This window comes from Miscanthus floridulus, chromosome 8 (assembly GCF_019320115.1).
Source record: "Miscanthus floridulus cultivar M001 chromosome 8, ASM1932011v1, whole genome shotgun sequence".
Classification (NCBI taxonomy): domain Eukaryota; kingdom Viridiplantae; phylum Streptophyta; class Magnoliopsida; order Poales; family Poaceae; genus Miscanthus; species Miscanthus floridulus.
In genome coordinates this window covers 94,618,132-94,633,405 of record NC_089587.1, presented here as the reverse complement: position 1 = coordinate 94,633,405, position 15,274 = coordinate 94,618,132, and the positions used below count along the sequence as shown (strand labels likewise).

The 15,274-nt window shown below is 42.6% G+C and overlaps 2 protein-coding genes and 1 non-coding gene across 4 annotated transcripts; 1 reads left to right on the top strand and 2 right to left on the bottom strand.

Annotated features, from left to right (window-relative positions):
* Window positions 1-282: 282 nt before the first annotated feature.
* On the bottom strand, window positions 283-2,288 carry LOC136477015 (dihydroneopterin aldolase 2-like). Its single transcript, XM_066475020.1, has 2 exons — window positions 1,875-2,288; window positions 283-912 (listed from the first exon to the last, which is right to left on the bottom strand). The coding sequence occupies exons 1-2, from the start codon at window positions 2,078-2,080 to the stop codon at window positions 717-719; spliced, it is 402 nt and encodes a 133-aa protein (XP_066331117.1). The 5' UTR covers window positions 2,081-2,288; the 3' UTR covers window positions 283-716.
* A 135-nt stretch (window positions 2,289-2,423) lies between these two features.
* On the bottom strand, window positions 2,424-2,496 carry TRNAE-CUC (transfer RNA glutamic acid (anticodon CUC)). Its single transcript has one exon. It is a non-coding gene; the product is annotated as a tRNA-Glu (tRNA).
* Window positions 2,497-5,942: 3,446 nt separating this feature from the next.
* Window positions 5,943-10,888, top strand: LOC136472976 (YTH domain-containing protein ECT1-like). Of its 2 annotated transcripts, none has more exons than XM_066470677.1 (9): window positions 5,943-6,205; window positions 7,217-7,290; window positions 7,377-7,548; window positions 7,916-7,998; window positions 8,072-8,384; window positions 8,467-8,585; window positions 9,084-9,602; window positions 9,711-9,923; window positions 10,152-10,888. In XM_066470677.1, exons 2-9 carry the CDS (start codon window positions 7,222-7,224, stop codon window positions 10,491-10,493), a joined length of 1,830 nt encoding a protein of 609 aa, XP_066326774.1. In that variant the 5' UTR covers window positions 5,943-6,205; window positions 7,217-7,221; the 3' UTR covers window positions 10,494-10,888. The 2 variants fall into 2 exon arrangements, with proteins under 2 accessions (XP_066326774.1, XP_066326775.1); XM_066470678.1 differs by having other exon boundaries at window positions 5,943-6,292.
* The last annotated feature ends 4,386 nt before the right edge of the window (window positions 10,889-15,274 follow it).

Here is a 15,274-nt window from a genome sequence, read left to right as displayed (position 1 = left end):
CAGCGAAGCGAACGGGGCCTAAGTGGTTGCCAACGGTGCACCGGAATAGGGTTTGTTTGATCCCAGGACTAAAAATTAGTTCACCTTATGAAAATGGATTAAACAGGAGCTAATTATAGGCTAATAAGGGTTAATAGATTTTAACCACCAATCAGCCCTCGTTACATGCGCGGTGTTGCGCGGGGGTGATTGGAGTAGTAGTTTGGGTGGTTTTGAAAAGGATACATGCGTTGTTGACTAATAGGACATTGCAGGGCACGTTCCGCGGTGGACCGGTGACTACAAATATCTGAATGGCAGTTCAGTTCACACAAACAGTTCGTACAATCAGTACTCCTCGTCTACCAAAAAGTACGTGTACATCAACTGCACATCAGCGTATATCAGATGCACTCGTACCAGTACAAACTCGGGCAGGGACATAACAAATTGATCCCATCCCATGGCAATGGCAGGCTTCACAGATCACAGGAAATTGCACATAAACCTTTATTTGAGCTACATAAGCTGGAAATGCGTGCAAGCAGGAATACCACCATTCCCATTTCAGCTCACACTGTCAGTGTCACCGTCAAACAGCTGACAAATTCTCTTGTCCATTAAACATTGATGCCAAGCTGCCAACAAGTGTGGATTATGGTTATAGCTGCAGTACCATCAGCACCATCAACATTAAACCGGCTGCCCATCACCACATGGCACATGTGTATAACATCTCAAACTTTCTTTCTGTGCCTCGTTATCTCCACGCCCAGATAGTCCAGGACGCCTTGCACTGCGACGTGAGGCTTGCCAACCTTCACTCGGACTGCAGAGATCCGAGGGAACTTGAGCAGTGTGGCCTTTGCGATCGAGTGAGCCACCGACTCCAAGAGGTTGTGTGGCGTGCCTTCGACGACATCCTTAGCAATGCTGGGGGAGGGGGTTTAAACAAAACTAATTGTCAAGGGATCTGATAAAACATCTTGGGAAAGGATTCTTGGACTCTGAAGTGTGTGTCTAGAACTCTACACCCTCCCAGAGCAGGCAAAGAAGGTCTAACCAAATCTAAGACTTGATTGATATAACGGTTCCATTCAGGACTTACATTACAGAACTGAGTTGAGGAGAAGAACAATTAGATTTTCTTATATTAGAGGGTAGTCAATCAACGAAAGAAAAAGCTGAATATATAATGCCCTAATGCCAGCTGTAAATTATAGTAATCCCCAGTCTGCTACCAACTGAAATTTTGAAACCAATAATTCAGAGGCACATAGGCCGCCTGTAACGCTATGCTAGTTTAAATATGCTATATTGCAGATCATGGTCAATCCAAATCCCCAGCTCAGTTCCAAGTACCCAACTGCAAATCAAAGTGTATCTAAAAAAATGTCATCTAGACTTGTACGACAACGACGTGAGGTGGGATGGGGATTTTTTTTTAAGTGCCAGGCAGGGATAAAAACATACTACTAGCATGATAAGGAAATCTGAAACAACGTGTTTAGAAACTATGTTGGGACTCTGAAGTAGTGAAGTGTATGTATGTCCTCTCCAAAGCAAGTGGAGAATACAATCGGAATTCGGGAGCAGGACCCCGCACACGTTCTAAACTTATATACTGGTGTCAACATGAAAAATATCATTTCGTAATAACAACAATTTCCGAGCAGACCTCTGAAACAGCATCGTGATTCATCCTGAAACAAGGAGATTCACTACTCTTTTCTAGAGGAGATTACTACGGACTGAAATCAGGGAAGCTGCATACATATACGATGATCTCGTGCCACTCTAGTAAGCATACCAGTTGAAATTCCGAAAAGAATGCTAATTTCTACAAATTTGTTGTTCCAATCAATCATCGTTAAGGCTGGCATACCACTACTCACCCGTAGATGTCGGTGTAGCTGACGGTGTCAGCGATGCTGTCGGACTCGCCGGCGGCGGCGAGGTCCATCCAGGCGTCGATGTCGACGACGAACTTCTGTCCCAGCGTCTGCTCCTCCTTCAGGACGCCGTGGAAGCCGTGGAACTGCAGGCCGCGCAGGATGAGCTTGTCGCCGCCGCAACCCGTCGTCGCCGCCTCCTCCGCCATGGATGGGCCGAGCAGCAGTTCCGGTTCGCCTCGCAGTCTCGCACAGCACGCGGGAAACGAGAAGCGATTAAATAAGGGAGGCGGACGGGGAAGGGGTAGGGCGGGCACGCGGAATCGGTGGACGACCGGACCGGAGCAGTGGACGGGAGGGGGATTGCGGATTGCCGGATTGGTTGGCTCGGCTGTCGGTGGCCGTGGCGGCTGTGGAGTGTGGAGAGCTGACGAGGGAAGGGAAGGCACAGTTTGGGCCTTTATTGGGCTTCTGTGTTGTTCGTGGGCCCACGACTGGCATTGTTAATTTACATAAAAAAAAGGTTTGAATTGAAAGACAAAAAAGAACACATTCCGTTGCCGGGACTCGAACCCGGGTCTCTCGGGTGAGAGCCGAGTATCCTAACCAACTAGACTACAACGGATTTTGCTTAAGTGCTATGTGTAAGCTTTATTGTATAAACTTTCTTATATTCCTTCAAAGGAATCTTTGTGACATTTAGATTTCTCAAATAAGTTGCTATATGAGTAATTGCTAGCCAATACGTATTGGAATCAGACTTTGTTTCATCGCTAGATGCGAGCTGTTCTATCTTATACGAGCGCGGGTTACATACGAGATACTTAGGGTGAGACCCAATACGTAGTGGAATCAGACTCCATATTTATCATCGATACACGAGTTGTCCTAAGTCGTATGAATATGAGTCAAGAGTTCGGGATACATATGAGACATAGATGAAGGACGTGACCAGGGAAAAATTTATCGGCCGAAATCTCCTGATATTTTTGATATATCCTTTTTATCTGTAGGTGCCGATAAGAAAATATATATCTTTTTCGTAAAAATTTTGTTTAAATTTATTTAAATTTACTTAAATTTAAATTAAATTTTATTTGAATTTGGTCCGATATTTCTGATATATCCTGTTTATCCTCTTTATCTGTGATCCCGATAAATTTTAATTTCCGAAAATGAAAACCTTGGACGTGACTGCAGTTTGGAAAGTAAAAGGAGGAAGAGGAGGGGAGGTATTTTAAGTCGCAAAAGGGGGCTCTTGGTGGTTGTGGTTTCAGTCCAAACTGGCTCGATCGTCAGCCCTGATGAACCATTTTGTAGCAAAAATGGTTGGGCTGAGAGCATCTTTGCAGTACCTTAGTACTTCTCCTTATCTCTATAAAACTGTTATATTGAGGATAACAATATTTTTTCTCCTGCAATTCCCCAACACCTCTTTTTTCTGTGGTCACAAACATTCCCCTCATCTCCCCTCAAATAAAGCGGAGTTGTATCTCCCTAATGACATGGAGACTATGAGAACTAACATTTTTCAACCATCTTTTGTCCTACACTCCTGTGTGACCTACCTTTATATAGTTATTAGGGAACATATATTGCGTGGATGACGGCGGCGGCGTGTGACACATAGGGCGGCAGAGCGCGCATGGTGGCAGGGTTGCGCGGCCTCGCTCGCTCGTCGGCGTGCAACACGGCGGGCAACAGGGTGCTGAGTCGCAACGGAGGAAAGGAAAAAAAAGAAAAAAGAAGCGAACTATTATCTGTGTAATCAGTGGTTAGCTGTGGGTAATTTTTTCTGACTCCACGGATCTCTGAGTTTGCAGGTGCTTCACGAAATCCGTGGATCAGGGACACATCTGCGGTGGATCTACGTGAAGCTAGAGGAGTTTGACTTTGAAAAAGTAGATCTAGAGATGTATGTTATAGATCCAGAGTTGTTGGAGCTGCCAAATAGACTCTACGTTGAATTTGTTTGCTAGAGCCAACGGCAGCAAGGTAGATTCGTACGGGTATCTACGCCCTCCCTCATCCTGGACAACAACCTCTCCGATGACAACTATTTGGATGAAGAAATGTACGTGGTCATCATGCCTTTATGGTTTGATATCTTCTGGTTGCAGTAGGCCAGTAGCTTTTTTTCTGAAAGAGAAGTTTGTGACCTATTGGTTGCTGTCTTCAGTAGGGCCTGGCAGTCTTCTCTTCCTTGTCGCTAGACTTCGATTCAATCTTGTATGCAAATGGTAGAGATATCGAATTCCTATAATCCATACTCATAGAGCTAGGATAGCTCATTTTCTAGTGATGATAAATACGTAATTTCAATATATATTAGATTGTGCCCTACATATTTCGTATATTTTTTTGAAATAATGGCAGGAGCTCTGCCTTTCAATTAAGACGAATAAAGTTTTATGTACATGAAAGGGTAGCCCAATGTGATGCCAAGCACCACAAAAGCCTAGCCCACCTACGCGACGCGATAGAGTACAACATCAGACGACCACCCACCCTACGAAGCCAGGCTGTCAGGCCCGAAGCAAGAGGTCACAACAGGTCATTGTTGTGGAGCTCAAACGTCGCGAAGAGCAGCTCCGACTTCGTGTCTTGATCCCATGGCCCGCCCACGGCAATTGCCGGGCCTCCCAAGCCGAATCACAGTCAACGAAGAAGGGGTTCGCCCCGTGTCATCGTTGCCGAGCCACACCCCCCTGATACGGCAGCTCCGACTTCACGATGCAGTTCCCGCCGTCTCACGTCGACCGAGCGCCAAGAAACACATAACAACCACCGAAGGCGACATCACGGCCAAGACGAAACTTCCAAAAGCGACGCTTTCAGGAAGGGAACGACGCCAATAACGCCGCCGTCGCTCGTCCAAGGAATGGACTGGGTTTTCACCCGTGGAAGGCACTGCTGGTCATATCACTCGGACTCATGATCCGTGCTCATACGAGTTAGGACAATATGCATCTAGTAGCGATGATACATAGTCGATCTTATATGTATTGAGTTCCATTGCAACATACGAACATGTTTGCTAGGATATATTAAAAATAGAGATAAATATATATTAGTCGTGCTTAAACTCGTTGACTTCACAAAACGCACGGTGTACGCTTATTCGGGGATTGGGAGTACATATATATCTTTCCCTGTTTTTTTAGGAAAATCTTTCCCTGTTTTCAAAATCAAAATTCAAACGCCTATAGTCTCTTAACATCGTCATTTATCCGATGATACAAGGCTCAATCCCTGTACACACGTCCGCGTATGATAGGAATCATTAGGGCTCGCGTCCTATATGATTCTAATACAAAGGCCGAACCCAGGTGCCCGCGTTCCATACGAAATCGTCGAGCTCACCGTCCGCGTCATGTTATTAGTTTTTTTTTTTATTTTCTGTATGAATCCGTCACCGTGGCTGTGGACATAAATTTATGGCCTCAGTACACACGGGCATAATTCTAGTCTACGAGTCGTTTGATCAGCCACCGAGATTCACCGGCCCACATACACTACAAATATTAATGCTGACATAAAAAAATATTTAAAGTGCAAAAAGATTTCTTAAAAATATATTTCAATAATATTTTAAATGCCTCAAAATTTAAAAACTAATACTCTCTCCGTTCCTTAATATAAGCCATATAGTTTTTAGCACCAATATTAACACACGGCTTGGGAAAGGATGTGAGACTGAGGAAAAAAAGAAAAATCAGGCCATCTTCTTACTCCCAATCAGATTGCTTCCTAAATCTAAGAGATTGGTTGGGGCATGTGCTATGTACGGTGAGAATGTTTTCAAACTAATCGATGTGGGAGCTGATACGTACCTATATTTTGGAATTTTTTTTAGAAATCTATATGGCTTATATTAAGAAACGGAGGGAGTAGCTTTTTATTCGAAACTTCAATTTTGTCGATCCAATTACTAACCAAAACAATAGCCGCAAGATGCCTGAAAGTAGGGTTGGGTCCAAAATCCCAAATGTCTTATGTTCCCGTGCGTATGCACTTACAAATCATCGTCAATCAAGAATAAGCATTTTTTTAAGAAGAGAAGAGAAATAGAAAAGGGTGGCAGTGTAACACCAATCGCCCCACCAACAAGGTCACGGTCCCGTCTCCTCTCAGGTCTCATCAGATCACGAGCCACACACAGGTGTGGGTGTGGGAGCCCGATCCGATCGCCAGATCCGCCGGCCTCTGCGCCGATCCGGGCGTCCTTCCACCGCTCCTCTTCCTTCTATCGTAGGCGCGCCCTCGCCGCTCGCTGGAGCGGAGATCCCTCCCTGCAGCCCGGACTGCTTGATTCCTTCTTATTGCCTTTGCCGGTAAGGGATTTTGTTCTGCACACTCTGCTGCTATGATTTGATCGGAGGGCCTTCAAATTCAAATCCTTCTGCTCCTTATTATTAGAGGTTTGTCGCCGATTCGATTTCTTTGATTGATGCGTCTGCCACCCCCCTGTGTCACCCTGCATAAGATCTCGCGTCAATTCAGACGTTACTAGTGTTGTCATGCCATGGCTTCTGCGATTCGAGATGTACTATTGAGTAAATTGGTTTAGAACTAGGGGGCCTCAAATTGAGTTGATCAGGCTTCTTGCTCCACATGGTGCACGCTGCTGTTTCACGCAGCCAAGGTCCGGCGGAATCGCCCGAGCTTCAGCTTAACGCATTGCGAGTCCTTTTCGGTAGGTTCCCTTGGTTCGTGTGCACAAGTTTATGCGCATCGATATCACATTTAAATTGGTTGGGTACGGTGCTGTTGTCACGTGTATGTAGTTCCTGTAGCATTGCACGGTCAGTTCGTGCAGGCCGTACATAGTTTTCGATGCCTGAATGGGCTTCGTGTGCTATTTGTCATACCTGACTGTACGTCATGTTGATGGTTGATGCAGATCGTGCTAACGTAGAGGGTTCTGGTAGGATGTCTGCCAATGTCATGTGGCTATATATTCCCTGAGATGTGGTATTGTTTGCACTGAATAGAATGATGCATGTTAAACACCTAGAGTAAGAGGCCAAGTACAGGCAACGAGTATGAGAATTTCGAGCACTGCTGATTGCAACTCCTCTTGTGTGTGCTTTTATCAATGATCAACATATTTGGTTACAACTCAATACAATCTGTATGCCATGTACTGGGTGATGTGATCACATGGTATTTTGATGTAAATATGTTAGGGAGGCAACTATCCTTTTTTGCTATTTAAGGCCATCTGTGAAAGTTTAGCTTATACTTCATAATAATAGAATATATGGCACTCAGTTTATCACATACAATTGGATAGCCTCATTTGTTGAAGCCTGACATGATTTTGTCTAACCTTGATATTTCAGCCTCTATGGATAAGCAGGAGCCAGTAGCCAATGTCGAACAAAAGATAGGTCTCTCTGAGAAGCCTAAGGAGCAGGTCATTACTCATTACTGTTTTTTTATCCTTTTTTTACACTTTGTTTATTGACTCTGTTTGTCGATTGTATCAACCATCTACCTCAGCCTGTTGCCAGTAAGGATGAGAAAGCAGCTGTGCTGCCAATTTCAGTTGATTCAAATGCTATCGATCTACCAAGTGAAGGCCAAACCCAAGCTGGCACATCCAACATGGATGGGGGCCATAATGGTGCACACAACTTCTATGCTTCTCAGGCACAGCCATTCTATTACCAAGGTCAGCTTGCATGTCTCTTCACACTTTGCATTCCTTCTGTAGTCTTTATGACAGAACACCAACTTATGCATTGTCCTATATAGTTGATCTCGTGCTATATTAGCCTATGGAAACATAACGAAGCAATGATATAAAAAGTTTTAGACTATCTATTAGGAGGTGCTCTTAACATATTTCTCTATGAATTTACCTATGATTCATCAGTAGTAGAAATATAGTGTATATCAACGTAAAATCTGTTTTTGTGGGGTAGGCTCAAAGCCCACTTATTTTGTTTTCTTTAATATATTGTAGATTTCACAGCTTTCATCTTGATTGATGAATGTTCTTGTTGCATACTTTAACATAGTTCACTCTCTATGTGCAGGCTCCAGATATGAAAACCCTCCACAAGAATGGGACACATATCCTCCCTACATGAGTGTTGAAGGATTGGAAGTGGGCCCACCAGTAAGTAGAAAAAAGTTTTCCTCTGTCATAAATATGCCATAGGCCACTGCTCTAAATTTGTCTTTTCTTGAAGGTTGTATACAATGAGGACCCCTCATTGATGTTCCATGGTGGCTATGGTTATGACCCATATGCTCATTATTCTCCTATTGCAACACCTGTACCGACTGCTGTTAGTGGAGATGGTCAGCTCTACTCCCCTCAGCAGTTCTCCTTCTCGGCTCCTTACTACCAGCAGTCAGTAACACCTGGCATGCCATATTTAAGCTCTCCTACTCCAATATCACAGGGTGATACAAATACAATGATGCCGATTGACCCAACACAAGGAGCTTTTATCGCTGATACCCTGAGTCCAAACAGCTTCCTGTTTGGCCCAAGACCTGGTTATTATCTAACTTTGTGCTTTGTTCAGTTCATTTATGTCTTATGCTATAGGTAACATTTTAACTTTGTGACGTCTCTCAGAATGGTTCAGATCTTCAGAAGGAACTGGGTCATTTCCATCACCTGCAGCTTCACCTCAACCTTCTAGTGGTGTTCCAGGGACCTATGGCCAAAGCAACTTTCCAATGGCTTCAGGAATGGTATTCTCTTCACATTGGTAACCCTATGTTTCTCGTCCCTCAAATAGTACTTAAGAAATCATGGATGCAGCTCTTTGCACAAGTTACCATTTCTATTGGTTGTCTCGGGGTAGTCTTTCACTTCAGGAAACAAATCTAGCTTAACTCTGTCCAAGAAGAACAATGAAAACTCTACCCTTCAGTGTATATAGCTGATGTCTTTTACTCTTTTGATTCATTGCCAGTTGATGTTTAAATTCATATTTGATTGCTGCCACCTGATGCAGTTTAAACTCTGCTCTGCAAGCATGTACCTGTATCTGTCACTGGTTTTGGGGATTACCCACCATTTAGCTGGAATTCTGACTTGCTGTTTTATGCTGACACATTATATGCTATATAAAGACTGAAAAGAAAAACAAACTTAAAAAGACAGGAATATACAATTTCATAAATAACTGAATTTGTTTACTTGTAGATCTGCCTTTTGATATTTATTTGTTTCTCCCCCAATTTCAGGCATCGCCTCACCAGAGGCCCTTCTATGGTTTGGGATCCACAACTGACTCCTATGGAAGGGGTTTCTCACATGGTGGAATGTTCCCACAGGCCAGTAATTATGGGGGATCCTTCACCAGCTTTGGCCTTAATGGTAGAAGTTCTATCTCGATCGAGAAAGGGCGCAGGAGGGGAAGGGGTAATGCACTTATTTGCAGCTGCAATGGCCCACTTGACTTTCTTAACGAGCAAAGTCGGGGTCCACGTGCTACTAAGCCTAAGAAGCAACCAGAGGTTGACAGTAAGGATGAGAAGGCTACTACAGGAGTTGGTCGTGAGTCATACAACAGGCCTGACTTTGTTACAGAGTACACGAATGCCAGGTTTTTCATCATAAAATCATACAGTGAAGATAATGTGCACAAGAGTGTAAAATATGGTGTTTGGGCTAGCACCACAAATGGAAACAAGAAACTGGACTTAGCCTATCGTGAAGCTAAGGAGAAGGAAGAGCACTGTCCCATTTTTCTGTTATTTTCGGTAATTGAAGCATCATCTCCATTCTTTGTTCCTTTTTGAGGCCACCAGTCCTTTTTACCTAAGTAATAATCCTGGCTAATATTAAAAATTGGAACAATATATATACAGGTGAATGCCAGTGCACAATTCTGTGGTGTTACTGAGATGATTGGACCAGTGGACTTTGAGAAAAGTGTGGATTACTGGCAGCAAGATAAGTGGACTGGTCAATTCCCTGTGAAGTGGCACATAGTGAAGGATGTCCCCAATAATCTTTTCCGGCATATAATTCTTGAAAATAACGACAATAAACCCGTAACAAATAGCCGAGATACACAGGAGGTATTTAGACTTCTTTCTCTATCTCCATTTGCTTAATTTGCATTTGAATTTATCCTTGTACATAAGTTCGTTTTTTTCATGGAAATCACTATCAAATATTAGTTAGGATGTGCCACTGCCATCCATGCTTTCGGTTCAGCTGTTAATATTCTCATGCCTTTCTTTTCCATTTTACTTTCATAAATTCACAGTATTGTCTATTTGATGTGACACATGAGCTTATTGTAGGTGAAACTAGAGCAAGGACTGGAGATGCTGAAGATCTTTAAGAACCATGATGATGATGCATCAATCCTTGATGACTTTGACTTTTATGAGGAGCGTGAGAAAGCGCTGCAGGAAAATAAGGCACGCCTGCATCAGCAACATCTACCCAGTTCTATTGTTGTTGAGCCCAAGAAACCCTTGACTGTACCCACTGACCTCGTGGGCCATATCACCAAGAGTTTTGCTCAGGCTGTGCGGCTTGGTGAGGCCAAGACTGTAAGCCCTTTGGCTGAGAAAGTTTCTGGCAGCGATTCGTCTATTCCTGTGAAGCCTGTTGAAGTTAAGCAGAGTGGTTTATCTTAGGAACTCTTGATCGATGTGATTGAACTGTACTCAAAATATCATCCATAAGGTTCCTGATCAAAATATCGGGAATGCATATACAGATGGATGATGATGAAACCTAAGACATCGGCAAAAATGGCTTCTTGCGCTTTTGGTCAAGCATGCATGTACACTAGGGTGGTAGGTCTTTGCCAACCTTGGAAGCTTAGTTTCTTGAATAGTTTCTCTTTTTTTCGTCCCTTTCCTCTTCCTAGTATTCCTCTCCTCTCTGCATCACATGATGATTCCTTAGTGTGTAGCCTTAAGGAGGTGCAGTTTTTGTGCAAGCCTCTGTAAGTTTCCTGTTCCATCGCATATGAATAAGGCCTTTTTGCTTCTTTTTATTCAAGTAAAAAAAATCCCTCTTTTATCTATTGTTCTGTGGCAGTTTTATTATACTATGTCCGAACAGGACCTATTCATTATGTAAGCAAAACATAAACGCTATCCAGGTGACCTGGTTGTGATGACTACAATAATAAGTAACTGAATAATTGTTTATGTTTGCTGGGAGGGGCATGCTGTCATGTGGTACTGTGATCCATGGCTGCAAGGTTTACAGATGTTTGTCGGTTCTCATGACATGAACTGACATTTGCACAAGCTATATTTTGACAGTGCATTGAAAGCATAGTTCTAGGCAAATATTTAAGGAAATTTCACGGTTGTAAATTTGCTAATAGCTGTACTTTGATAGTTCATTTCTGCGATCTGGGTATGGAAATGAAGTAATCAAGGCATGTCGAGTCTTGAAATTGCGTGATTTCCATACCAAGAACACTACAACTAGGTAGCATTATTGGAACCTAATGCAGCTTCGGTCGTTATGTTTTCTTTTCATTCTGCTTGTTAAAACATGAATTTATTAAGTTACGTTTTCATTCATTAAACAAACATTTTCAATATGATGATGTTTTTACTTATTATATATGTATAATTTTTTGTTGCTGGTAATTTGAGAATGAGTCGGAGGTGCATGGGTCTGTGCATCGTCCTCTTCATCCATTTGTTTGGGTCGTTGGTATTTTCCCAGCTTTACTCGGATTAGTTTATCTCAACGTCATTGTACACAGGCTCAAAACTGACAGAAACCCAGCAAAACTGTGCAGTCGGATTAGTTGTTAGCTATTTGTAAAAAAAAAATAAAGTTGACTAAAATTTCACGATCAAGGCAGTTCTTTTGCTGGTTTAAAAAAGAATAGACCGGATTACATGTCAATTTCCTATTTACGTGTATTTACATTTGTATTGTGTTATTTGCAAAATAAAAGCTTTGAGGCTAAACCACGTCACAGAAAAAGTCCACTTAGCCCTCAAACTATTAGTGGTTGTCTAATCTTCACATATAAAACTAGATATTCTACCCCTTAAACTAACTACTGAAGTGGTTTTGCTGACGACTAATGTGATGTATTTTTTTTTTGAACTCTAACGTGACATATTATGTGGATGCTGACATGGCGGTGTCAATAAACAATAGAAAAAGTCTACATAACCCCATAACATATCAAAAGTTAACTACGTAACGTCCTCAACTATAATAATGTTTAAATGACCCCGGATGGTTTTGCAGTGCAGTTTGGACACAGTATCCCGCCACACTGGCGTAAGTGTACTCATGTTGCATGCAAGCTCATGTGTTGCATCTCTCGCTACTTTTTCTAGACTGACCCACTGTACAACGAGCAACACATGACATCATGTCTCTTGCTTCACCTCCCAACACTCATCAATGATGTTGAGCTCATGAACCGCACCACATCCTCCATCCAATTGCATGTTCGGTCCTTTAGCTCTTTAGGTAGCCATAGGAGCAGAAAGCTAGAGGGACGGAGGATGTGGGAGGAGCAGGATGACAAGTGTGCATGCGCGATGCATGAGCTCAATGTCTTCGAAGAGTTCCATGAGGTGCAACATATTGGAAGGTGGTGCAAGCTTGGAAAGAGTAGGGATAGAGAGGCAACAGATGGGCCTGCCTATAAGCATGAGTACGTGATGACGCGGATGGCGGCGGGCACATTTTAAAAAAAAATTATTCAATTTTCATCGTGAGTTCCCTAGCCGACGATGATAAAAATCCTCATCAGCGTCCACTTTCACTGTCACGTGTCACCAGGGAAACTGGCAGTGATGGGATGTTTTAGTGTTTTAGCCTGGCGTGATGAAGTTATTGTAGCAGTGTGCAAGCGGCAAGTCCACTACATGAACGTCAGAATATGGACTCAAGGAGGCTAGCAGGATGTTGAAATTGGGCAACGCATTGACGCAACAATCCAGTAGTTCACAAGCTCAAACGCCACCTCCGTGTAGATCAATTTCAGACCCGTATATATACTCGCCTACTACAACGGCACAACGCCGAATACCATTTCGGCTTCTCATTCATCCTTTTCACACGCCGTGGCGCCGTCAGCCTGTCGCGGCATGGCACTCATATTGCATCTCACGTCTCATGGCCTGGGCCGCCTGGTGCATCCTACGAGCGTGAGTCTAGATGTCGTTCAAGCCTACAAAGGTAGGCTAGTGCACGGGCCGACATCTAAGCGGGACGAGGTACTCTTCATCTAGAAGATAAGGCATGGTATCGCTGGGCAGCTTCAGTTTCATCCGCGTCAAACATACAACGTCATATTCACAGGGAACTTGACACCGAGCCATGTGGTAGCTCTGGACGAGCTGTTCCCAACGACCAACAACAGACTGGTAGAAGAGCGCTCTTCTCGATAGCGAAGTAGGGTCGCGCAGCCAGCAGTGGAGACGTCTAGCTCCATAGGTTGTTGCGTTGCTCTTAGTTCTGTCGTAAACTATTTATGTAATATCGAAGTTTGAAACAGTCTGTTTCAGATTCAGTTAAAGCTGTAAGACCACTTAGGGAGCTCGTTAGAAACACGTCGTTTGTGTGGCTAAACTCATCTTCTTAACTACAGTGATACGCAAATTTTCTCCGTATTCGAGAAAGAAAGGGTACGCTAGCTGCCCCGTTGTACAATTGTTTAAATAACATTCATAAACTTGGAGTCATATACCCATATCCCTACTAGCCACTGGCTCCTGTGTAGTCTTAGTCTCTTATATTTTGTTTTTTGGCTCATTCCAACAGGATGCTATAGGTAAGGAAATTAGTGATTTCTAAACATATAACCGTGGTTGCTTGCGCACTATTTAGTATCTATTTAGTGTTTAATTATGTCGACTATTTTGATGGATGATCAAAGCACAATGGAACGATTCTTGAAAAGGAATTGCCCCCAACTAGTACTAATGAGAATCTAGATCAAGGCACTTCAAGAAAAGATGATGATGATGAGAATCTGATGGAGGCACTTCAAGAAGAGATGACAACGAGGGAATCTTGACGGGGCTACCTCAAGAAGAGATGGAAGTGCAGCGAATACCAATCATAGTACTCTTTGTTGTACTTCACGAGTCTCACGGCGGGTGGTAAATTTTGACGAGCTTCGATCCATATGATCCAACATACAGGAGAAGAATTTCAAATTACATAGGCCAAAATCTACATGATAAGATAAGACGAAAGTATTTGATTAGAGATCCTTTTAAACCATCACCTGCTTTTAAGTATCCGGAAAAGACCATAGTTGGTCATCCGCGCTTGTTTCATCCCGAATGATTCCCAGGATATGACAGGCTAGAGTACAAAGAGAAGGTGGATAAATGTTGTTTTTATATCTAGATATCTAGATAAATGACCTAATGAATGCTCAAATGGTTTGTGCAAATAACCAGGACATTGCAAACTGTTTTGCTAAGGTAAGGAAAATATTTTGTAGCTTTGGTCTACAATAATGACATCTTTCATAAATTATTTATATAGGTTAGTTAACTATGTGTTTTGTTCAAATAATTATGAAATCTATTATTGAAAAAATTGGTGGTGATGTGTTTTGTTTATTCAACAGATGGTTGTGGTCTTGATATATGTGGATAAGCTTGAGTTGATAAAGAGAGACTTATTGGTATAGATCAGGTGAGTCAGACCTCAGCTTCATGCCTCAAATCGAACATTGGTCTATTTAGTGGCAAACATAGCCTAGCAATGCGAGCCTCTTATCCGACGTGCATGCTATGTGGTAGAACCGTTCGAAATAGCATGCTCCCAGAAGCGCTCGTCTTCCACCAGACACTAAGCACCCTGAAAGCCGGCTATATCAGACGGTTCCGTCGAGCATACCCCAAGAGAGAACTTGAACAATCTACGTTTTTCCTCCAGAATCCAATAATAAGAACGCGTTTACAATACTTAGTCCATTTCATACAACAAGAGTTCTCATAAATACATTATTACAATACCAAGTTCAGAGTGCGGAATTTAAACAGCGAAATTAAAATAAACATCTAACAATAAGATACAAGGATCCGTCTGTGCCCACCAGAAGAATCCTCCACACAACAACCATTTCTCAAGCTGCACCTGCAACAGGGGTAAATAAACCCTGAGTACACAATATACTCACAAGACTCATATGTAGGTTTATCTATGCATGTAGTTAATAATAATCACCATATTCCTGCCCGATCTCCATTTGTTTTCACTATTTTATCATGAGAGTGATAATAATAATCACCTATTGTGAGTAACGGTAGGTTACTCATGCTACCGATAGCCTAAGCATAGCAGTTACTTGACCTATGCTAGTAGGACTCATAGGTAGGTTTATCTATGCATGTAGTTTCAATATAAATCCTGTAACGTAAATGCACATCATATATATATATATATTCAGTGATTATTTAAAATA

Bases quoted from the DNA above. Each gene is read 5' to 3' on its own strand.
- LOC136477015 (XM_066475020.1), bottom strand. From the start codon at position 2,080: ATGGCGGAGGAGGCGGCGACGACGGGTTGCGGCGGCGACAAGCTCATC. The intron at 913-1,874 runs GTGAGTAGTGGT...CCCCTCCCCCAG, and splicing joins AGCTACACCGACATCTACGG to CATTGCTAAGGATGTCGTCG.
- LOC136472976 (XM_066470677.1), top strand. From the start codon at position 7,222: ATGGATAAGCAGGAGCCAGTAGCCAATGTCGAACAAAAGATAGGTCTC. The intron at 8,385-8,466 runs GTTATTATCTAA...GACGTCTCTCAG, and splicing joins CCTGTTTGGCCCAAGACCTG to AATGGTTCAGATCTTCAGAA. The intron at 8,586-9,083 runs GTATTCTCTTCA...CCCCAATTTCAG, and splicing joins TTCCAATGGCTTCAGGAATG to GCATCGCCTCACCAGAGGCC.